This window comes from Salmo salar, chromosome ssa15 (genome assembly GCF_905237065.1).
Source record: "Salmo salar chromosome ssa15, Ssal_v3.1, whole genome shotgun sequence".
NCBI classification, from domain to species: domain Eukaryota; kingdom Metazoa; phylum Chordata; class Actinopteri; order Salmoniformes; family Salmonidae; genus Salmo; species Salmo salar.
In genome coordinates, this window is record NC_059456.1 from 22,335,183 (window position 1) to 22,359,441 (window position 24,259).

General features: G+C 43.4%; 1 protein-coding gene and 1 long non-coding RNA gene across 2 annotated transcripts; one reads left to right on the forward strand and one right to left on the reverse strand.

Moving 5' to 3' along the window:
• Positions 1 to 1,868: 1,868 nt before the first annotated feature.
• Positions 1,869 to 4,520, reverse strand: LOC106571064 (uncharacterized). Its single transcript, XR_006759133.1, has 3 exons — positions 3,385 to 4,520; positions 2,755 to 2,838; positions 1,869 to 2,540 (listed from the first exon to the last, which is right to left on the reverse strand). It is a non-coding gene; the product is annotated as an uncharacterized lncRNA (long non-coding RNA).
• Positions 4,521 to 4,558: 38 nt separating this feature from the next.
• On the forward strand, positions 4,559 to 24,247 carry LOC106571063 (zinc finger FYVE domain-containing protein 1). Its single transcript, XM_045695549.1, has 12 exons — positions 4,559 to 6,008; positions 6,547 to 6,790; positions 6,979 to 7,239; positions 9,331 to 9,545; positions 9,679 to 9,785; positions 12,863 to 12,971; positions 13,088 to 13,185; positions 13,398 to 13,515; positions 17,170 to 17,340; positions 18,034 to 18,214; positions 18,935 to 19,048; positions 22,025 to 24,247. The coding sequence occupies exons 1-12, from the start codon at positions 5,514 to 5,516 to the stop codon at positions 22,258 to 22,260; spliced, it is 2,349 nt and encodes a 782-aa protein (XP_045551505.1). The 5' UTR covers positions 4,559 to 5,513; the 3' UTR covers positions 22,261 to 24,247.
• The last annotated feature ends 12 nt before the right edge of the window (positions 24,248 to 24,259 follow it).

The window sequence follows — 24,259 nt, forward strand, 5'->3', positions numbered from 1 at the left end:
AGACTAGATTAAATTACAAAGTCTATATTAAATTACAAAGTCTATATTAAATGACAAAGTCTATATTAAATGACAAAGTCTATATTAAATAACAAAGTCTAGATTAAATTACAAAGTCTAGATTAAATTACAAAGTCTAGATTAAATTACAAAGTCTATATTAAATGACAAAGTCTATATTAAATGACAAAGTCTATATTAAATGACAAAGTCTATATTAAATAACAAAGTCTAGATTAAATTACAAAGTCTAGATTAAATTACAAAGACTAGATTAAATTACAAAGAACAATGAAAACAGTCATGTGTATAATAGACACAAACACACCTCAACAAGTTCTATCAACCAACTAGGTAATCATTCACTCTGTTAATTGAGCGTTTCAACCTCTGTGACCCTCTTTAAATCCTTATCAGTTTCTGTTGTGTTAAATACCAACAGTAGGTTAACATATCTACAGCTGACAGCCATAGGGATGCTAATAGTGCTGCTATGTCATGTCAATGAAGCAGGTTGGTTTTGCCTACAGAACAGAGCCAGAGGGGATAAGTCTTATGAAACTTTTTTGTTGTGTCCCAAATGGGTCCCTATTCCCTACGTGGTGCAGCCTGCGTGCCATTTGGGACGCATACCCGTGGATACCCTGTGGGAGATAGGCTGAGTACTGTACTATGCAAACTAACACACTTAGAGGACAGTTTGAACAGGAAACATATTGTGTAATAGAATGTTTTAAAAAAGTGCTGCACTGACTGACCCACTAGTGTCTATCTGGATCAGCTGACACAGCGTCTATCTGGATCAAATGACACAGCGTCTATCTGGATCAAATGACACGGCGTCTATCTGGATCAAATGACACGGCGTCTATCTGGATCAAATGACACGGCGTCTATCTGGATCAAATGACACGGCGTCTATCTGGATCAAATGACACGGCGTCTATCTGGATCAAATGACACGGCGTCTATCTGGATCAAATGACACAGCGTCTATCTGGATCAAATGACACAGCGTCTATCTGGATCAAATGACACAGCGTCTATCTGGATCAAATGACACAGCGTCTATCTGGATCAAATGACACAGCGTCTATCTGGATCAAATGACACAGCGTCTATCTGGATCAGCTGACACAGCGTCTATCTGGATCAAATGACACAGCATCTATCTGGATCAAATGACACAGCGTCTATCTGGATCAAATGACACAGCGTCTATCTGGATCAACTGACACAGCGTCTATCTGGATCAAATGACACAACGTCTATCTGGATCAAATGACACAGCGTCTATCTGGATCAAATGACACAGCGTCTATCTGGATCAAATGACACAGCGTCTATCTGGATCAAATGACACAGCGTCTATCTGGATCAAATGACACAGCGTCTATCTGGATCAAATGACACAGCGTCTACCTGGATCAAATGACACAGCGTCTATCTGGATCAAATGACACAGCGTCTATCTGGATCAAATGACACAGTGTCTATCTGGATTCGCTGGGTTCAGACCTTATCCTTTTGTATTTTCCTTTTCTAAACCATCTGCATACTGTGGCTGTAGGTCTAGGTTCCCACAATGTGGCCAAGATACAAAGGCAAAAAAGAATGGAAATCAAAAATAGCCTTTCAGTCCTAATTTAAAGGTTAGTGTTAGGCATAAGGTAAGCAATTTGATTAAGGTTAGGGTTACATTTTAAATCAGATTTTAATAATTAAAAGTGTAGAACTTTGCATCTTGGCCAGATAATGACAATCATAGGCCTTATGTGTGAGGTGGAAGTGGTTCTGTTTGAGTCAAAGGTGGTAGGTCCTGTCCTCTAATGGCGATGGAAAGAATAGCAGCTAGTGATGGTAACAATTTATTACATGATAATAAACACTATTAACTCTTCAAATAGAATATATACAATAATAATTTAAAAAGCATAAATTAAAAACTATTTCTAAATAGATTGTTTCAATAAGAAATCCTGAAAGTTATGGTTACAGGAAGGACATGGTTACAGGAAACACTTTGTTCAGGTAGATTGATTATAAAAATGTTAAAAATGAGACAGGTTGTATTAAGGCATCTGAATAAATAATGACATTAGGTAACTCTTAAGTAAGGACCTACGTTCATAAACTATTCTCTAGCGAGACTCGTATTTTAGTTGGATGACCGACTTAAAGGTTTCTTCTATTACTGAAAACCTGGCGTGTGGAAAAGTACCTCCAAATATTTAAAGAGCGAAATGTAGATAAAAAACAATCAGTTGATGATGATGATGTCAGGTGTATCATCATCAGTTTCTTCCATTGAGAATTGATAACCAAACCAAATAAATATTATAAACACGTTGCATGACTTGGTATGCAGTGAAGTCAGTGACAGTGCTTTACCCAGATGGTTTACCAAATTACCAGGATGACGTCGTCGCCATCACCGGAATGGCATGCACTTCCTTTAACGTCATCACCATCAGCACTTTGGTAGAATCTCCTGGCAGCTCTTGTACACTTTGACAAGGCAGCTCACTCTTGGCTTTGAGCTATGAAAGAATAATAATAGGTAGGTTATAATCAAACAGGTATAATAGAGATTTATAAAAATAGAGATTAATGAAAGTACCTCAATTCAAAGGTGAAAGTAGTCATTTTCATTCAACTTTAACCAACAGCAAGAACACTAGTGTTGTTTTAGTAAACACACATACATGCACCGTAAACAGTATTTTACAGATCAGTAATGACTCTGAGGCTCACCTGAAACAGCGGGACCACGCAAGAAACGGCATCGGGATCTGCGAGGTCCTTCAGCAGGATGCACAGGAAGTAGATGACTGTTTGCTGAAATAAATAGGTTAACGTTGTTGACCCCCCTGCCCTTGCAAATCATCAACCTTTAAGATAAGTTATAGCAGGATCCACCTAGCTTCTCCTGAACGAGACGCAAATCAATGACTTTAGTGATGATCAAATCAACTGTACACACGTAGATTGGCAGGAAAACAAATAGCTCAGTATTCTTCTATTTCCTCACCATGTGAATAGCTTCATTAATTTACTATGTCTTTGATCTTCCTCACCATGTGAATAGCTTCATTAATTACTATGTCTTTGATTTTCCTCACCATGTGAATAGACTTATTTTTCTACTGTATTATTGACTGTATGTTTTGTTTATTCCATGTGTAACTCTGTGTTGTTGTATGTGTCGAACTGCTTTGCTTTATCTTGGCCAGGTCACAATTGTAAATGAGAACCTGTTCTCAACTTGCCTACCTGGTTAAATAAAGGTGAAATAAATAAAAATAAATAAATAATTACTATGTCTTTGATCTTCCTCACCATGTGAATAGCTTCATTAATGACTATGTCTTTGATCTTCCTCACCATGTGAATTGCTTCATTAATTACTATGTCTTTGATCTTGCCCATCTCTATGAAGTCTGTAGGACTCCGTGCAGGAGGTGTCACTAGAAGACACCTGGCCACCCAGGGAACCAATGATGAGCAGCGTCTCATGGTCCACCTTCACAAAGTGGATGTGAACCATCATACCGACCAGTGTGATGATTATGACACTGGAGAGAATGGCTGTGTTCTGAAATGAAGTAGATGAAATTAACGTTGAACTAATTGAACCGTACAAGGTCACACCAGTAAGAGACATTTAGGCATATATTAACATATATCATATGATCTCTATGCATACGTCTGAGTCACCTAGTTTAGTGGTCACCAACTGTGGCTCTGGAGAGCTACTGGTGTTGTGGGCTTTTGTTCTATCCCTGCACTGACACACCTGATTCAACAACACAATATCGGATGCAGTTGGTTGAAACAGATTGTTAGTGTCGGGCAAGAACAAAAGCCTGCACTCCCAGGAGATCTCCAAGAGCAGGATTGTTGACCACTGATGCACATGCCAGTAGGTATCGAGGAGGAGTCCCAAATGGCCCTATTTCATATACAGTGTAGTACTTTTTGGTTCTAAGTAGTACACTGTATAGGGAATATGGTGCCATTTGGGACTGAACCAGCCCTAGTGTCCTTACATCAGTAAATCAGAGTATGTGTAGGCAGACAGCGCAAGTGTACACCATCATTCTGCCTATGGAGACTTTAGCGGGGCTGACTGTGAACTCCCTGCACAAAAAACGAGTGACTTTGACACTCCAGAGAGATGGTCTTGCCGTCGATGTCGGTGTATGTTTCATCTTCCATATTGAATTGCTAATTATCGTTCTGCATAAGATCTCGCTTGTTGGATATCAATAACGGCTGGAGGGATATCTATAGCAATTTCCAAACTACTGTAGGCTAGCTGTAACGTATTCAGTTAGCAGTGAGTTAACGTTACTAGCTAGCTAGCTAGCTAACAATGTGGAGACAGAAAAAGATACAAAATAACGAATATATTGTATGGATCCGGTATGGCATGCGCTCCCTTTAACTAAGTATTGATTATTGCACAAACCTAGGACAAAATCGATTAGAAAACCTCTTTGACCTATCTAGCCAGCTAACAAAACTACAAACATTTAGTTGCATAGTGGGGAATGTAGTCATATTTATTGATAAATTAAAGCGATTCAAAGCAACAACTCGACTAGCATTACTACATTTCCCAGAATGCTATGCGCGGTGTAACTTTTAACCTCTGGATCAAAACAAGCCGATCAGCTGATGAAACTGGGAACAACATCTAATGAAATCTAGCTGTCGGACAGCGAAATTATCTTAACAAGCTATACATAATAACGGCGTGTTTGTGCTGAATTAAGTTGCACTGTATGCTTTGTTGTCTATTAAAATATTATTGCGTATTTCTGTGTAGAAGCAACGGTTTAGGTTACGAAACAGCCGTCGTCCGCCGGGAAAACAATCTAGCTGGCGGTTCTTGGCGACGAGGTCCGTCTGTTTGGTTCGACGAAGGATTTTGTTGATGGTTTGGTGCTTGAGAAATTGGTCATTTGAGTTGATGTAGAGTAACTGAAAAATACGCAAGTGTCATCTTTTGTTATAAGCGGATTTGGTGAGGTTTTTACACAGTCACCATTGCCTATTTCTGCTGTCAAATTGGCTTAGCGAACCACAACCGCTAACCGTACAGTAGGCTAACTAGCAGTAGCACGATAACTACTATGTTATTACTGATTGACAGCTAACGATGACTTGCACATGGGGTTTGTAAGCTAGCTGCATGTCTGGACATGTATGTAGGAAGTCGTTGTCGTGATTGTTTTGCTGACAGACAGGCACCTCTGTAGAGTACTTTGATGACATATGGCTATGTCAAAGTGACCTATCACAGTTCATATTAAATGCCCATCTGCTAAGTGTTTTGGGGAGTATAGAAGAGACACCACTACCAGAAGAAGAAAAAAACACACAATGCGCTAGAGAAGAATACATTTTAACACTATAGAATATAAACATATTTCCCAGCAGTTTGGTTTCGCAGTGCAGTTTTAGACTCATCGGGCACTTGTTAGCAGTAGCATACTGAAGTGATCATTATGAGTGGTCAAGGTCCGTCGGTAGATAAGGGGATGAACACCATCCTGGTGTGTCAGGAGAGCTACGCCTGCGGTGGCTCAGACGAGGCCGCCTTCGAATGCGACGAGTGCGGCAGCCTGCAGTGCGTCCGCTGCGAGCTGGAGCTCCATCGTCAGGAACGCATGAGGAACCACGACCGTGTCCGCATCGCCCCGGGACACGTTCCATTCTGTGACTCTTGTAAGGGCGACAGCAGCGGTTGTGGGGTGAACGGGGGCAGGCTGAGGGCGGTGGTGCGCTGCCAGGGCTGTAAGATCAACCTGTGTCTGGATTGCCAGAAGCGGACCCATAGCGGGGTAAACAAGAGGAAGCACCCCGTGACTCCCTACCCTCCTCCGGGTCAAGTCCAGGATAGTAGCCTGGAGGCTGGGGATGGAGGGGAGATGGAGGCCCTCAAGGCAAAACTGGAGAAGGTGTGCAGCTTCTTATTGGTGGATGCGAAGGAGGAGATGCAGGTGAGTAATATCCTTATGACCTGGGGTACATATCAAATGGCTTCCTATTCCCTATATAGGGCACTACTTTTGACCAGGACCCACTATAGATGAGTGTTTCATTTGGGATGTAGACATATTATGATCCAAGTCTTGAAACAACACCTATAGACACCACTTATCTGTAGCCACTAACCCCTAGGGAGCTTTTTAGATCTGAAAGCCAGTCTGTATGAGCCAGTCTACAATGGACAGGCTTCCTGTACGGAAGGCCAAGGAGAAATCAAAAATATTGGTCCTTCAACCCGGACTGTAGGCAGTCTAAGCAAATACAGGTTAACAATACCTAGACTGCATCCCAAATAGCACCATATTGCCTATAAAGTGCAATACTTTTTGACCAGAGACCTATGGTAGTGCACTACTTTTGACAATGTGACTACTGGTCAAAAGTAGGTCACTAAATCAGAAAGAGTGCACCATTTGGTACGCTGTGCTCTATTACCTCGGTTGGTGATTAAACTAGCTCACCTCAGTCTCTGTTGTCTTTCCCCTGTAGTTGAAGGACGAGGAAGACTTTGTGAGCCGGCTGGACTGTAGGCCAGAGGAACTCCTCAAGGTCGTGTCTATCTTCGGGAACACAGGGGAGGGGAAGTCCCACACCCTGAATCACACTTTCTTCCAGGGGCGAGAAGTGTTCCAGACGTCCCCCACTCAGGAGTCATGCACCGTGGGGGTCTGGGCTGCCATGGACCCCATTCACAGGGTGGTGGTGATCGACACAGAGGGACTGCTGGGGGCAGGTGAGGAGGAGAGAGGGGAAATGACAGGAATCTTGCTAAAGGTCAGCTGCTATGACATTTTTATTCACGCAATTGATACAATAGCCGATTTAATCAAAGAGCTGCTATCATATCAAATAAAGATAACGGTGGGAGCAGTAACCAGTCAGGAGGCATCTACTAACTCTTCCTCTCTATTGGCCACCCAGGATCCAATCAGGGCCAGCGCACCCGGCTGCTCCTCAAAGTCCTAGCCGTCTCCGACCTCATCATCTACCGTACCCACGCCGACCGTCTCCACGACGACCTGTTCAAGTTCCTAGGCGACGCGTCGGACGCCTATCTGAAGCACTTCACCAGGGAGCTGAAGGCCACTACGGCCCGCTGTGGCCTGGACGTCCCTCTGTCCACTCTGGGACCAGCTGTTATTATCTTCCATGAGACCGTTCACACCAAGCTACTGGGCTCAGGTACAGGGTTGGCATTGCCAGGCATATCAAGCTGTTAGGGTACTAGTGGATGAAAACCTAACACTTAGCTCTTGTGGAAACAGTTCAGTATAACCTATAAGAACGTTCACCCACTTACATTGGGACCATCCACACCAAACTAACTGGGATCAGGTAGGTGGTTCTGGTTGGCATTTAGCCTGTGTGCCAGGCTGTTTGACAATGAGTTGGCACGATAGCACAATCATTTCCATGCCAATGACGATAATGGAGTTGTCCAGAGCACAAACAGATCTGGGACCAGGCTATATCAGTTATCAGGTAAAGTTAGAATGGACAAGAGCCATCTGTAGATATACAAAATGCTGTGATCAGGTGTAGGTATCCCTGCATTTAGTTACCTGTTAATTTTACAATTGATTTAAAAATGTTTTTATTGATTTTAATGCACTACGTGGCCTTGCATGTAAATACATGTCAGGCTTTAAAGATATCCGGTTCTCTGGCACTGGCCTTTTATACTGAACAAAAATATAAATGCAACAATTTCAATGATTTTACTGAGTTACAGTTCATGTAATTAAATCAGTCAATTCAAATACATTAATTGTGCCCTAATCTGTTGGTCACCTTAAAGAAAAGGTAGTGGCGTGGATCAGAAAACCAGTCAGTATCTGGTGTGACCACCATTTTCCTCATGCAGCGCGACACATCTCCTTCACATAGAGTTGATCAGGCTGTTGATTGTGTCCTGTGGAATGTTGACCCACTGCTCTTCGATTGCTGTGAGAAGTTGCTGGATATTGGCGGGAGCTGGAACACGTCGATCCAGAGCATTGTACATGTCGATCCAGAGCATCCCACACATGCTCAATGGGTGACCTGTTTGGTGAGTATGCAGGCCATGGAAAAACTGGGACATTTTCAGCTTCCAGGAATTGTGTATAGATCGACGTGGGGCCGTGCATTATGATGCTGAAACATGAGGTGATGGAGAAGGATGAATGGCACGACAATGGACCTCAGGATCTCGTCACAGTATCTCTAATCGCCATCGCTAAAATACAGTTGTTGTCCGTTGTCCGTAGCTTATGCCTGCCCGTACCATAACCCCACCGCCACCATGGGGCACTCTGTTCACAACGTTGACATCAGCAAACCGCTCAACAACACAATGCCATACACGTGGTCTGCAATTGTGAGGCCGGTTGGATGTTTTATTGTCCCCAGCACAAGGTGCACCTGTATAATGATTATGCTGTTTAATCAGCTTCTTGATATGCCAAGTGTTAGGTTGATGGATTATCTTGGCAAAGGAGAAATCCTTACTAACAGGGATATAAACACATTTGTGCACAAAATCTGAGAAATAAGCTTTTTGTTCGTATGGAACATTTCTGGTATATTTTATTTCAGCTTGAAATGTATCCCCTGTAAGAAATGTTCTCTCTCTCTCTCTCTCTCTCTCTCTCTCTCTCTCTCTCCTCCACCCCTCTCTCTCGCTCTCCTCCACCCCTCTCTCTCTCTCCTCCACCCCTCTCTCTCTCTCCTCCACCCCTCTCTCTCTCTTCCACCCCTCTCTCTCTCCTCCACCCCTCTCTCTCTCTCCTCCACCCCTCTCGCTCTCTCTCTCCTCCACCCCTCTCTCTCTCCTCCTCCCCCCCTCTCTCTCTCCTCCCCCCCCTCTCTCTCCTCCACCCCTCTCTCTCTCCTCCCCCTCTCTCTCTCCTCCTCCCCCTCTCTCTCTCTCCTCCCCCCTCTCGCTCTCTCTCTCTCCTCCACCCCTCTCTCTCTCTCTCCTCCACCCCTCTCTCCTCCACCCCCTCTCTCTTAATATCTCTCTCTCTCCCCCTCCTCTCTCTCCCCCTCTCCCTCTCCTCTATATATATCTCTCTCCTCCACCCCTCTCTCTCTCCCTCTCCTCTATATCTCTCTCTCTCCCCCTCTCTCCCTCTCCTCTATATCTCTCTCCCTCCTCTCTCTCCCCCTCTCCCTCTCCTCTATATATATCTCTCTCTCTCCTCCACCCCTCTCTCTCCCTCTCCTCTATATATATCTCTCTCTCTCCTCCACCCTTCTCTCCCTCCTCTATATCTCTCCGTCTCTCTCCAGACAACCCATCAGAGTCTGCAGAGCGTCTGCTCCAGGAGCGTTTCAGGAAGCTGGGTCTTTTCCCCGAGGCCTTCAGCTCCATCCAGTACCGTGGGACTCGAACCTACAACCCCCCGACAGACTTCAGTGGTCTGCTGCGGAGCCTGGAGCAACAGTTAGATAACAACACTACCCGCTCACCACGTTCTGCAAACGTCATATACAGAGCCCTGCAGGTGTGTGTGTGTGTGTGTGTGTGTGTGTGTGTGTGTGTGTGTGTGTGTGTGTGTGTGTGTGTGTGTGTGTGTGTGCATTTTGCAAATAAAGCGCACTCTCCCCCGCTCTCTCTCTCCCTCTATCTATCCATAGGCTCTGAGTGAGCGTTTCAGTGGGGATATCCCAGAAGAGCACCTGGCCAGTAACTCTTTCTTCCCTGATGAGTACTTCACCTGTTCCAGTATCTGTCTCAGCTGTGGGTGAGTCTCTCTGTCTGTGTTCAGTTATCTCTCTCTGTCTGTGTTCAGTTATCTCTCAGCTGTAGGAAGCTATCTCTCTCTGACAGTGTTCAGTTATCCCTCAGCTGTAGGAAGTTATCTCTCTCTGTCTGTGTTCAGTTATCCCTCAGCTGTAGGAAGTTATCTCTCTCTGTCAGTGTTCAGTTATCCCTAAGCTGTAGGAAGTTATCTCTCTCTGTCTGTGTTCAGTTATCCCTCAGCTGTAGGAAGGAGTCTCTCTGTCTGTGTTCAGTTATCTCTCAGCTGTATGAAGTTATCTCTCTCTGTCTCTGTCTCAGTGTTCAGTTATCCCTGAGCTGTAGGAAGCTGTCTCTCTCTCTCTGTGTTCAGTTATCCCTCAGCTGTAGGAAGTTATCTCTCTCTGTCTCTGTCTCAGTGTTCAGTTATCCCTGAGCTGTAGGAAGCCGTCTCTCTCTCTCTCTCTGTGTTCAGTTATCCCTCAGCTGTAGGAAGTTATCTCTCTGTCTGTGTTCAGTTATCCCTCAGCTGTAGGAAGTTATCTCTCTCTCTCTCTCTGTGTTCAGTTATCCCTCAGCTGTAGGAAGGAGTCTCTCTGTCTGTGTTCAGTTATCCCTCAGCTGTAGGAAGTTATCTCTCTGTCTGTGTTCAGTTATCCCTCAGCTGTAGGAAGTTATCTCTCTGTCTGTGTTCAGTTATCCCTCAGCTGTAGGAAGGAGTCTCTCTGTCTGTGTTCAGTTATCCCTCAGCTGTAGGAAGGAGTCTCTCTGTCTGTGTTCAGTTATCCCTCAGCTGTAGGAAGTTATCTCTCTCTGTCTGTGTTCAGTTATCCCTCAGCTGTAGGAAGTTATCTCTCTCTGTCTGTGTTCAGTTATCCCTCAGCTGTAGGAAGGAGTCTCTCTGTCTGTGTTCAGTTATCCCTCAGCTGTAGGAAGTTATCTCTCTCTGTCTGTGTTCAGTTATCCCTCAGCTGTAGGAAGTTATCTCTCTCTGTCTCAGTGTTCAGTTACAGTGAGGGGAAAAAAGTATTTGATCCACTGCTGATTTTGTACGTTTGCCCACTGACAAAGAAATGATCAGTCTATAATTGTAATAGTATTAACTCTAACAGGACAATAAAACCACCAGTTGTCTACTGATGTCTTCAGTCCTACTAACATCATCCATGTCCTGTCAGGTCTGACTGTATGAACAGTACATTAATAACATAGTAATTAAACACTGTGATAAACCTCTTCCTGTCAGGTCTGGCTGTATGAACAGTACAGTAATAACATAGTAATTAAACACTGTGATAAACCTCTTCCTGTCAGTTCTGGCTGTATGAACAGTAATAACATAGTAATTAAACACTGTGATAAACCTCTTCCTGTCAGGTCTGGCTGTATGAACAGTACATTAATAACATAGTAATTAAACACTGTGATAAACCTCTTCCTGTCAGTTCTGGCTGTATGAACAGTACATATAACATAGTAATTAAACACTGTGATAAACCTCTTCCTGTCAGTTCTGACTGTATGAACAGTACAATAACATAGTAATTAAACACTGTGATAAACCTCTTCCTGTCAGGTCTGGCTGTATGAACAGTACATTAATAACATAGTAATTAAACACTGTGATAAACCTCTTCCTGTCAGGTCTGGCTGTATGAACAGTAATAACATAGTAATTAAACACTGTGATAAACCTCTTCCTGTCAGGTCTGGCTGTATGAACAGTAATAACATAGTAATTAAACACTGTGATAAACCTCTTCCTGTCAGTTCTGGCTGTATGAACAGTACATTAATAACATAGTAATTAAACACTGTGATAAACCTCTTCCTGTCAGTTCTGGCTGTATGAACAGTACAGTAATAACATAGTAATTAAACACTGTGATAAACCTCTTCCTGTCAGGTCTGGCTGTATGAACAGTAATAACATAGTAATTAAACACTGTGATAAACCTCTTCCTGTCAGTTCTGGCTGTATGAACAGTAATAACATAGTAATTAAACACTGTGATAAACCTCTTCCTGTCAGGTCTGGCTGTATGAACAGTAATAACATAGTAATTAAACACTGTGATAAACCTCTTCCTGTCAGTTCTGGCTGTATGAACAGTAATAACATAGTAATTAAACACTGTGATAAACCTCTTCCTGTCAGTTCTGACTGTATGAACAGTACAGTAATAACATAGTAATTAAACACTGTGATAAACCTCTTCCTGTCAGGTCTGGCTGTATGAACAGTACATTAATAACATAGTAATTAAACACTGTGATAAACCTCTTCCTGTCAGTTCTGGCTGTATGAACAGTACAATAACATAGTAATTAAACACTGTGATAAACCTCTTCCTGTCAGGTCTGGCTGTATGAACAGTACAGTAATAACATAGTAATTAAACACTGTGATAAACCTCTTCCTGTCAGGTCTGGCTGTATGAACAGTACAGTAATAACATAGTAATTAAACACTGTGATAAACCTCTTCCTGTCAGTTCTGGCTGTATGAACAGTAATAACATAGTAATTAAACACTGTGATAAACCTCTTCCTGTCAGGTCTGGCTGTATGAACAGTAATAACATAGTAATTAAACACTGTGATAAACCTCTTCCTGTCAGGTCTGGCTGTATGAACAGTACAGTATAACATAGTAATTAAACACTGTGATAAACCTCTTCCTGTCAGGTCTGGCTGTATGAACAGTACAGTAATAACATAGTAATTAAACACTGTGATAAACCTCTTCCTGTCAGGTCTGGCTGTATGAACAGTACAGTAATAACATAGTAATTAAACACTGTGATAAACCTCTTCCTGTCAGGTCTGGCTGTATGAACAGTAATAACATAGTAATTAAACACTGTGATAAACCTCTTCCTGTCAGGTCTGGCTGTATGAACAGTAATAACATAGTAATTAAACACTGTGATAAACCTCTTCCTGTCAGGTCTGGCTGTATGAACAGTAATAACATAGTAATTAAACACTGTGATAAACCTCTTCCTGTCAGGTCTGGCTGTATGAACAGTACAGTAATAACATAGTAATTAAACACTGTGATAAACCTCTTCCTGTCAGGTCTGGCTGTATGAACAGTATGAACCATCTGAAGGAGGAAGTGGACCACGAGGCTACACACCGCTGTCGCTACTCTGCTCAATACGACAACCGCATCTACACCTGTAAAGTAGGAACACAGACAGACAGTCTCTCTCACACACACACACACACACACACACACACACACACACACACACACACACACACACGGCTCTGTCTGAGTATGTGCTCTCTGATCCTCAGGCGTGCTATGAGGGAGGGAAGGAGGTGATTGTGATTCCCAAGACGACAGCCTCCTCTGACTCTCCCTGGTTTGGTCTGGCCACGTACGCCTGGTCTGGGTGAGTCCTGGACACGTAGACCTCCTCGTTATAATATCCTGTATCCTCAAACAATAGAATCCTCTGTTTGTGATATCATCGTAAATCACTACCTCTAATGGAAAGTCCTTCTACTTTTCTGACTCTCCATGTTTTAGCTGATCACATCTGATCTCTGATAGTATAGAGAGAGTGTGTTGGCTGAACTGAAGTAGTGTTGTTGTTGTTTACAGGTATGTGATAGAGTGTCCCAACTGTGGAGTGATCTACAGAAGCAGGCAGTACTGGTACGGGAACCAGGACCCAGTGGACACAGTGGTCAGGACTGAAATACAACACATCTGGCCTGGGGTAAGAACAACAGAGGGCTCCCTTACTTATGCCTTGGCCCGTATTCATGCAGAATCTCAGAGTAAGAGTGCTGTTCTATGGGCAGGTCCATGTCATCTTAATCATTGCATCTAACAGGTAAAACCGATCCTTCATCAGCTCTCCTACTCTGACAGGCGATGGGCCCTTGTTCTCACTTCATTCTAGCCCTGTTGTAGAAGCTCTACGCAGTTCTCTTCTTTAGAGGAAGTCCCACACATTCCAGAGGAGTCTCTGGTTGTTTCAGTTTGGCTGAAATGATGCATTTGTTTTAGTAAATTGATTAGAATGTACCACAAGAAGCCATACATACTGACTGACCTCCCCGTCACTCCTACTACTAGTCTTGCTCTCTCGCTGGTGTTTTTAGGCCAGTTGCTGTAAAGAGTCTCTCTGGTTTGGGGTGTTTGTATAAGAAAGCCTTGTGACGATAATATTCTGGATTCCATAGATTTTTTTTTTATCCCACAAATGTTGATGCCATATAGAAGAATTGGAATTATGACAGTGTCAAATAGTTTAAATTCTCATTTGTGGGTCTTTCTACACTAAACAAACAATATAAACGCAACATAAAGTTTTGGTTCCATTTTTCATGAGCTGAAATAAAAGATCCCAGAAATGTTCCATATGTACAAAAAAGCGTATTTCTCTAAAATTTTGTGCACAAATTTGTTGGTGTGACATAACAAGAAGCTGATTAAACAGCATGGCCATTACACAGGTGCACCTTGTGCTGGGGACAATAAAAAGGCCACTCTAAAATGTGCAGTTTTGTCACACAACACAATGCCACAGATGTCTCAAGTTTTGAGGGATCGTGCAATTGGCATGCTGACTGCAGGAATGTCTACCAGAGCTGTTGCCAGAAAATTGAATATTAATTTCTCTACCATAAGCCGCCACAAACTTTGTTTTAGAGAATTTGGCAGTACGTCCCACCGGCATCACAACCACAGACCACGTGTAACCACACCAGCCCAGGACCTCCACATCCGGCTTCTTCCCCTGCAGGATTGTCTGAGACCAGCCACTTGGACAGCTGATGAAACTGTGGGTTTTGCACAACCGAAGAATTTCTGCACAAACTGTCAGAAACCGTCTCAGGGAAGCTCATCTGTGTGCTTGTCGTCCACACCAGGGTCTTGACCTGACTGCAGTTCAGCATCGTAACCAACTTTAGTGAGCAAATGCTCACCTTCGATGGCCACTGGCACACTGGAGAAGAGTGCTCTTCATGGAGGAATCCTGGTTTCTACTGTACCGGGCACATGGCAGACGGCGTGTATGGTGTCGTGTGGGCGAGCGGTTTGCTGACGTCAACGTTGTGAACAGAGTGCCTCATGGTGACGTTGGGGTTATGGTACGGGCAGGCATAAGCTACGGACAATGAACACATTTTGCATTTTATCGATGGCGATTTAGAGATACTGTGACGAGATCCTGAGGTCCATTGGTGTGCCATTCATCCTTCTCCATCACCTCATGTTTCAGCATGATAATGCACGGCCCCATGTCGCAAGGATCTATACACAATACCTGGAAGCTGAAAATATCTGCAATGTCTGACCTGCAGACTCACCAGACATGTCACCCATTGAGCATGTTTGGGATGCTCTGGATCGACCTGTACAACAGCGTGTTCCAGTTCCCGCCAAATATCCAGCAACTTCGCACAGCCATTGAAGAGCAGTGGGACAACATTCCACAGGCCACATTCAACAGCCTGATCAACTCGGAGGAGTTGTGTCACTCTGCATGAGGCAAATGGTGGTCACACCAGATACTGACTGGTTTTCTGATCCACACCCCTACCTTTTTTTTTAACGGTATCTGTGACCAACAGATACATGTCTGTATTGCCAGTCATGTGAAATCCATAGATTAGGGCCTAATCAATTTATTTCAATTGACTGATTTCATTACATGAACTGTAACTCAGTAAAATCATAGAAATTGTTGCATGTTGCATTTTATATTTTTGTTTAGTGTAATTATTTTAATGATTATATTTCTGATGTTTAGGTGGAGTTGTTCTTTGTCTTTCCAGATATTCTTTTCATTTTGACAGTAGTATCTAATTTCCTAAAATGAATTTGTATTGATTTCCTCTATTTTGTCAAGCTCATAGGTCATATAGAGGGATTTCTTCCTTCATAATAACTTCTTATATTGGCTTAGGGTCTGTTGGTATATGAGACCTGTCTACTGATTTACAGGGTCTTAGAGTGTATGGTGTTGGTATATGAGACCTGTCTACTGATTTACAGGGTCTTAGAGTGTATGGTGTTGGTATATGAGACCTGTCTACTGATTTACAGGGTCTTAGAGTGTATGGTGTTGGTATATGAGACCTGTCTACTGATTTACAGGGTGTTAGAGTGTATGGTGTTGGTATATGAGACCTGTCTACTGATTTACAGGGTCTTAGAGTGTATGGTATTGGTATATGAGACCTGTCTACTGATTTACAGGGTCTTAGAGTGTATGGTGTTGGTATATGAGACCTGTCTGCTGATTTACAGGGTCTTGCAGTTGAACATACTTTGTCAAACCATTTTTTCTTTGGAAGTGTTTTCTTTTTCAGATTACATGTTTTAACCAGTTTGATGAATTTATCAATACAGGAATTGCTGTCTAAATTAATGCAATTTTTGTCGTCTTTTAAATTTGGTAAAAAAATAACTGTAAATCAAGTTTTCAATTTCCGTGCTATTTAATGTTGCCTTTTATTCCCAAATGCTACTTTTTTACCACTTGTATGAGGGTGAGATGGGGTAGAGTTTAGGTTCTGGTCCACTTGTATGAAAGCGAGACGGGGTAGAGTTTAGGTTCTGGTCCTTGTATGAGGGCAGGACGGGGTAGAGTTTAGGTTCTGGTCCACTTGTATGAGGGCAGGACGGGGTAGAGTTTAGGTTCTGGTCCACTTGTATGAGGGCAGGACGGGGTAGAGTTTAGGTTCTGGTCCACTTGTATGAGGGCAGGACGGGGTAGAGTTTAGGTTCTGGTCCACTTGTATGAGGGCAGGACGGGGTAGAGTTTAGGTTCTGGTCCACTTGTATGAAGGCGAGACGGGGTAGAATTTAGGTTCTGGTCCACTTGTATGAAGGCGAGACGGGGTAGAGTTTAGGTTCTGGTCCACTTGTATGAGGGCGAGACGGGGTAGAGTTTAGGTTCTGGTCCACTTGTATAAGGGCGAGAGGGCATGACCATAAAGGCATTGATTTGTTTCTTGCTCCATATCTGTAATGTCATAGTGGACTGCACTGTTTCCTAGTGCAGAGCAATATGTAAATCTACCCAGAGAGTCACCCTTCACCCTGCCATTAACAATGTCTCTCACCTCCATCCCCCCTCGCTCTTTTTCCCTCTTCTTCTCTCCCTCTCTCTCCTTCCCTCACTCTCTCCTCCCTCTTCCTCTCCTCTCTCTTCTCTCATCCTCCTTTCCCCTCCTCCCTCTCTCCCTCCCTCTCCCCCTTCTATCCCTCCCTCTCCCCCTTCTCTCTCTCGCTCTTGACCTCTTCGCTCTCCCGCCTCCCCTTCTATCTCTCCCCCTTCTCTCCCCCTTCTCTCTCGCTCTTGCCCTCTTCTCTCTCCCCCCTCCCTCTTCTCTCCCTCACTCCTTCTCCCCTCCAGTCGGATGGTTTTCTGAAGGACAACAACAATGCAGCTCAGAGACTGTTGGACGGTGTGAACTACATCTCCCAGAGTGTGTCAGAGCTCAGTGTGAAACCTGCCAAAGCTGTCACTTCCTGGCTCACCGACCAGATCGCTCCGGCCTACTGGAAACCCAACTCCCTCATCCTGGTACGTGGTGGTCCTCACAGCCATCTGGACATACTGATATAGACACAGCGTGGATCCATTCCTAGTCAGTGATTCCCTAAATTGAGTTATTATGCCTTAGCTGTGCAGTGAACATGTTTAGACATGTTCATGTTGTCATGGATTATTGTTTATGACTGTAAAGACTGTCCATTTCTCCTATGACTGTGTAAAGACTGTCCATTTCTCCTATGACTGTGTAAAGACTGTCCATTTCTCCTATTACTGTGTAAAGACAGTCCATTTCTCTTATGACTGTGTAAAGACTGTCCATTTCTCCTATGACTGTGTAAAGACTGTCCATTTCTCTTATGACTGTGTAAAGACTGTCCATTTCTCCTATGACTGTGTAAAGACTGTCCATTTCTCCTATGACTGTGTAAAGACAGTCCATTTCTCTTATGACTGTGTAAAGACTGTCCATTTCTCCTATGACTGTGTAAAGACTGTCCATTTCTCCTATGACTGTGTAAAGACAATCCATTTCTCTTGACTGTGTAAAGACTGTCCATTTCTCCTATGACTGTGTAAAGACTGTCCATTTCTCTTATGACTGTGTAAAGACTGTCCAATGCTCTTATGACTGTGTAAAGACTGTCCATTTCTCCTATGTGTGCTTGTGTTTTGAGCCTGTGATATAATTTCTCTCCTGTGCTCTCTGTGTCTCTGTAACAGAAATGTTCTAAATGCAGTGAGGTGTTCCAGGACAACGATACTAAGCATCACTGCCGTGCCTGTGGAGAGGGCTTCTGTGACAGCTGCTCCTCCAAGAACCGTCCTGTTCCAGAGAGGGGCTGGGGGCTCGCACCCGTACGGGTCTGTGATGCCTGCTTCCAGAACCGGGGCATCTCAGAAGGTATGGACATGTTGTATATTAAACATGATGTCTCTACTGTTATCCTATGATGTCCCAGTAGATCTTTAAAGAATACTCTTAGATAAACCTGGATCTCACATGAACATCAAAATTAGGTGGTAAATCGTATAATCAAATAAAATAAAATTGTATTTGTCACATCCTCCGAATACAACAGGTGTAGGTTGACCTTACAGTGAAATGCTTACTGACAAACCCTTAACCAACAATGCAGTTTTAAGAAAAAACAAGTGTTAAGAAAGTATTTACTAAATAAATTGAAGTAAACAATAAATGTCAAATAATAACAGTAACGAGGCTATATACAGGGGTACAGAGTCAATGCGGGAGGCACCGGTTAGTCGAGGTAACATGTTGGTATTACAGACTCGGTCAGGGACAGGTTTAAAATGTCAGTGGAGACACTTGCTAGTTGGTCAGCACATGCTCGGAGTACACGTCCTGGTAATCCATCTGGCCCCGCGGCCTTGTGAATGTTGACCTGTTTAAAGGTCTTACATCGGCTACGGAGAGCGTGATCACACAGTCCTCTGGAACAGCTGGTGCTCTCATGCATGCTTCAGTGTTGCTTGCCTCAATGTTTTTCCCTTTTACTTTTTTTTCCCTACTTTTATTTTCTGGTTTACATATCTTATGAATAATATTTTTTTCTCCTTCCTTCCTTCTGTGTGTGTGTGTGTGTGTGTGTGTGTGTTGTAGAGCTGCTGGATGCAGCGTTGGAGGAGGAGGAAGGAGGGACACTCAGTAGGAGAGTAGGAGAGGCTGTTCAGAATACACTGGGAGCTGTGGTCACCGCTACATACATCCCTCTGGGTGAGTACTGTTGTCTAGACTACTCTGTGGTCACTGCTACATACATCCCTCTGGGTGAGTACTGTAGTCTAGACTACTCTGTGGTCACTGCTACATACATCCCTCTGGGTGAGTACTGTAGTCTAGACTACTCTGTGGTCACTGCTACATACATCCCTCTGGGTGAGTACTATGGTCTAGACTACTCTGTGGTCACTGCTACATACATCCCTCTGGGTGAGTACTGTAGTCTAGACTACTCTGTGGTCACTGCTACATACATCCCTCTGGGTGAGTACTGTAGTCTAGACTACTCTGTGGTCACTGCTACATACATCCCTCTGGGTGAGTACTGTAGTCTAGACTACTCTGTGGTCACTGCTACATACATCCCTCTGGGTGAGTACTGTAGTCTAGACTACTCTGTGGTCACCGCTACATACATCCCTCTGGGTGAGTACTGTAGTCTAGACTACTCTGTGGTCACTGCTACATACATCCCTCTGGGTGAGTACTGTAGTCTAGACTACTCTGTGGTCACCGCTACATACATCCCTCTGGGTGAGTACTGTAGTCTAGACTACTCTGTGGTCACTGCTACATACATCCCTCTGGGTGAGTACTGTAGTCTAGACTACTCTGTGGTCACTGCTACATACATCCCTCTGGGTGAGTACTGTAGTCTAGACTACTCTGTGGTCACTGCTACATACAGTGCATTCGGAAAGTTTTCAGACCGCTTGACTTTTTCAACATTTTGTTACGTTACAGCCTTATTCTAAAATTGATTAAATAGTTTTTTTCCCTCATCATTCTACACACAATACCAAATGATGACAAAGGGAAAACCGGTTTAAAAAAAAATCACATTTACATAAGTATTCAGACCCTTTACTCAGTACTTTGTTGAAGCACCTTTGGCAGCGATTAAAGCCTAGATTCTTCTTGGGTATGACGCTACAAGCTTGGCACACCTGTATTTGGGGAGTTTCTCCCATTCTTCTCTGCAGATCCTCTCAAGCTCTGTCAGGTTGGATGGGGAGCGTCGCTGCACAGCTATTTTCAGGTCTCTCCAGAGATGTTCGATTGGGTTCAAGTCCGGGCTCTGGCTGGGCCACTCAAGGACATTCAGAGACTTGTTTCAAAGCCACTCCAGCATTGCCTTGGCTGTGTGCTTAGGGTCGTAGTCCTGTTGGAAGGTGAACCATCGCCCCAGTCTGAGGTCCTGAGTGCTCTGGAGAAGGTTTTCATCAAGGATCTCTCTGTACTTTGCTCCGTTCATCTTCCCCTTGATCCTGACTAGTCTCTCATTCCCTGCCACTGAAAAACAACTCCACAGCATGATGCTTCCACCATCATGCTTCACCATAGGGATGGTTCCAGGTTTCCTCCAGACATGACGCTTGGCATTCAGGCCAAAGAGTTAAATCATAGTTTCATCAGACCAGAGAATCTAGTTTCTCATGGTCTGAGAGTCTTTAGGTGCCTTTTGGCAAACTCCAAGTGGGTTGTCATGTGCCTTTTACTGAGGAGTGGCTTCCGTCTGCCTACTCTAGCATAAAGGCTGATTGGTGGGATCTGCAGAGAAGGTTCTCCCATCTCCACAGAGGACACTGGAGCTCTGTCAGAGTGACCATCGGTTTCTTGATCACCTCCCTGACCAAGGCCCTTCTCCCCTGATCGCTCAGTTTGGCAAAGGTGGCCAGCTCTAGTTAGAGTCTGGTTCCAAACATCTTCCATTTAAGATTGATGGAGACCACTGTGTTCTTGGGGACCTTCAATGCTGCAGAAATGTTTTGGTACTCTTCCCCAGATCTGTGCCTCGACACAATCCTGTCTCTGAGCTTTATGGACAATTCCTTCGACCTCATGGCTTGGTTTTTGCTCTGACATGCACTGTCAACTGTCGGACCTTATATAGACAGGTGGGTGCCTTTCCAAATCATGTCCAATCAATTGAATTTACCACAGGTGGACTCCAATCAAGTTGTAGAAACATCTCAAGGATGATCGATTGAAACAGGATGCACCTGAGCACAATTTCAAGTCTCATAGCAAAGGGGCTGAATTCTTATGTAAATAAGATATTTGCAACAAAAAAAAATTTGAAAAACCTGTTTTTGCTTTGTCATTGTGGGTAGATTGATGAGGGGAAAAAATAATTTGATCGATTTTAGAATAAGGCTGTAACATAACAAAATGTGGAAAAAGTGTTCTGAATACTGGTCACGTGACTCCCTGTATAGCAGGCAGCGGTCACGTGACTCCCTGTATAGCAGGTCACGTGACTCACTGTAAAGCAGGGCGCGGTCACGTGACTCACTGTATAGCAGGCCGCGGTCACGTGACTCCCTGTATAGCAGGGCGCGGTCACGTGACTCACTGTATAGCAGGCCGCGGTCACGTGACTCCCTGTATAGCAGGGCGCGGTCACGTGACTCACTGTATAGCAGGCCGCGGTCACGTGACTCCCTGTCTGTAGGAGCAAATAATTTTCGTGAACAGGATGGTGTACGTAATTAACTGTAAGGTCAATAAGACCTATAAGGCTTAAAGGTGCAATATGCAGAAATCACTCCGCCTTTTCCTGGGTGCTTAAATTCTAGTGGTTTGCCTGAGTTTAGTATATGTGACAAAACAAGCAGTCATTGTACCATCTAAAAATATTATATTTTCAGCTGGTTTACAAAAGTAAAAGACGCAAAAAAAACTTAACTTAATACCGGGAAGCATAGAAATAGAGCACATAGAACAGATCTGCAGCTTCTTAGACTTGCTTTCAATGAGAATGCCGGATCTATAACTCTCGTTTCTATGTGAATTTGGTCAGGTCGCCCAAAAAATGACATATTGTAGCTTTAATAGAGGCTTAAGAGGGAAAACTGTGATGGGTCACTTTGACATAGCCATGTCCTCCAAAACTAAAGTGTGGCGTGTGTGTGCGTGTCTGTCTGTGTATAACTGTGTGTCTGCATGTCCTCTCCTCTCCCTCTCTAGGTCTGATGAAGGACGCAGCTCGTCCAGCCTACTGGGTTCCAGACCAGGATATCCGTTGCTGCTGTGAGTGTCAGAGAGACTTCTCTGCTCCGCGTCTCTCCATCCACCACTGCAGGGCCTGCGGCCAGGGCGTGTGTGACGACTGCTCCCCTGAACGTAGAGCGGTGCCCTCTAGGGGTTGGGACCACCCAGTGCGTGTCTGCAACACCTGCCACCAGAAACCTGGGGACCTCTAGTAGGAGAGAGGGAACACATTGGCACCCTATTCAAAAGTAGGGCACTATATATGGACTAGGGCGCCATATGGGACGCAATCAGAGAGACAGTCGAGGGTTGTGTTCATTAGGCTCGAAATGGAAGAAAATGCTCCAAAACAGGGAGGGACTATCTGTACTTGTCCAATAAGAAAGTCAATTTTTTTTTTTTTGCTACGGTGTGTCCTAATGAACACGACCCAGGTTCCACCTAATGCTGTGGAACTGGAACTCCCGTCTCTCTGTGGCTCAGGCCAGGGAGTTCTTGCTGTTCGTTGTGATGTCATCCATCCTAAAGCCTTGGGACGTCACTTTATCCTTTGACGAGAGGGAGAGATAGGTTCCTTGGCTTAAAGAAGAAGCTCATTCCACGTTTTAAGATGATTAGCCTAAATAACTACCAACCTGTATAATAATCTTGGACGCTGGGTGGTTGTATATGTACTTTTGAACAGCGTGGACAGACGATAATAGAATAGCATTAATTCCTAATCGACTGTATTTATTTTATATACAGTACCAGTCAAAGGTTTGGACACACCTACTCATTCAAGGGTTTTTCTTTGTTTTTTACTATTTTCTACATTGTAGAATAATAGTGAAGACATCAAAACTATGAAATTACACCTATGGAATCATGTAGTAACCAAAAAAGTGTTCAACAAATCAAGCATTCCAGGTGAAGCTGGTTGAGAGAATGCCAAGAGAGTGCAAAGCTGTCAAGGCAAAGGGTGAAGGAAGAATGTAAAATATATTTTTGATTTAACACTTTGTTTTGGTTACTACATATGTGTTATTTCATAGTTTTGATGTCTTCTATTATTCTACAATGTAGAAAATAGTAAAAATAATGAAAAACCCTGGAATGAGTAGGTGTCCAACCTTTTGACAGGTACTGTATAATCACATGGGAAGTTTACTATAGTGGGGGAAAAGTGATTTGTTTTGTATAACATGGCCTCTTTTTGTTTTTAAATAGTATTGTGTACTATCTCAAGCCCCATTTCTACCTGGTGCTAACATGGGTCCTGATCTTGACTACATTCTGATTTTTCCCACATTTCCAGAAATGTCTTGTTATCCATCCAATGTGTCTGCATTGTGCCTGCACTGGTCCCTTTATGAAAATTATTTCACAGCTATTCTTTCAAAAATAATATTTATTTATTGTAAGACACATATTGATGTAATCAGTCAATTGTGCCACCCTGTCAATGATTTTAAAGGGCAGAATGAAGATTTAAATGGTGTCTCTGTCCACACAATGTGTGTCTGACTACCTCCAGAGGTGGGCAAGATGATCTGATCACAATGAGTTTGATTGTCTACACCAGTCTGAAAATGTGGGCACAATCAGAATGTAGACAAGATCAGGACAAAGGACGCAAGTTAAAACCAGGTATAAACAGGGCTATTGAGTGACAGACTGACTGTAGAATAGATTGCTGAGTGGGAACCATAGAACCATATGATAGGTGTTGCTTTGAAATAGTGAATGACTAACAGTGTAGAATAGCTAGTATGAAAGGATATCAACACTCTTTGGGGCTGGACCCTGAAATATTCACTTCATAGTATCACATATAAACCATTACACCACCTGAGACTGTGATAGCTAGCTGTGCTTAATAAGATTAGCTGAAATGATCTAGCCTGATCCCAGATCTGTTTGTGCTGTTTTGACGACTCTTATTTGGACAATATGAGTTGGCAAAACAGATTTAGGTCCCAGGCTGAAAAGTATGAGGTAGGTGCAGAGTAGCCATGGAATCATGTAACCATGGAATCAGCTTGTACACACTGGAACAGCTGTAAAGTTCTAGAACGTTGGAACAGGCATCATGATTCATCTCATATAGAACACTGCTTATTAAGATAGACTGAAGATCAGTACCATTTGTCTGTTTTAATGTACCATGTGTGCTTACGTAATAAACTTGACAACCTCAGGGTGTGGTTATTAGAACAAGCTAAAGTGTGT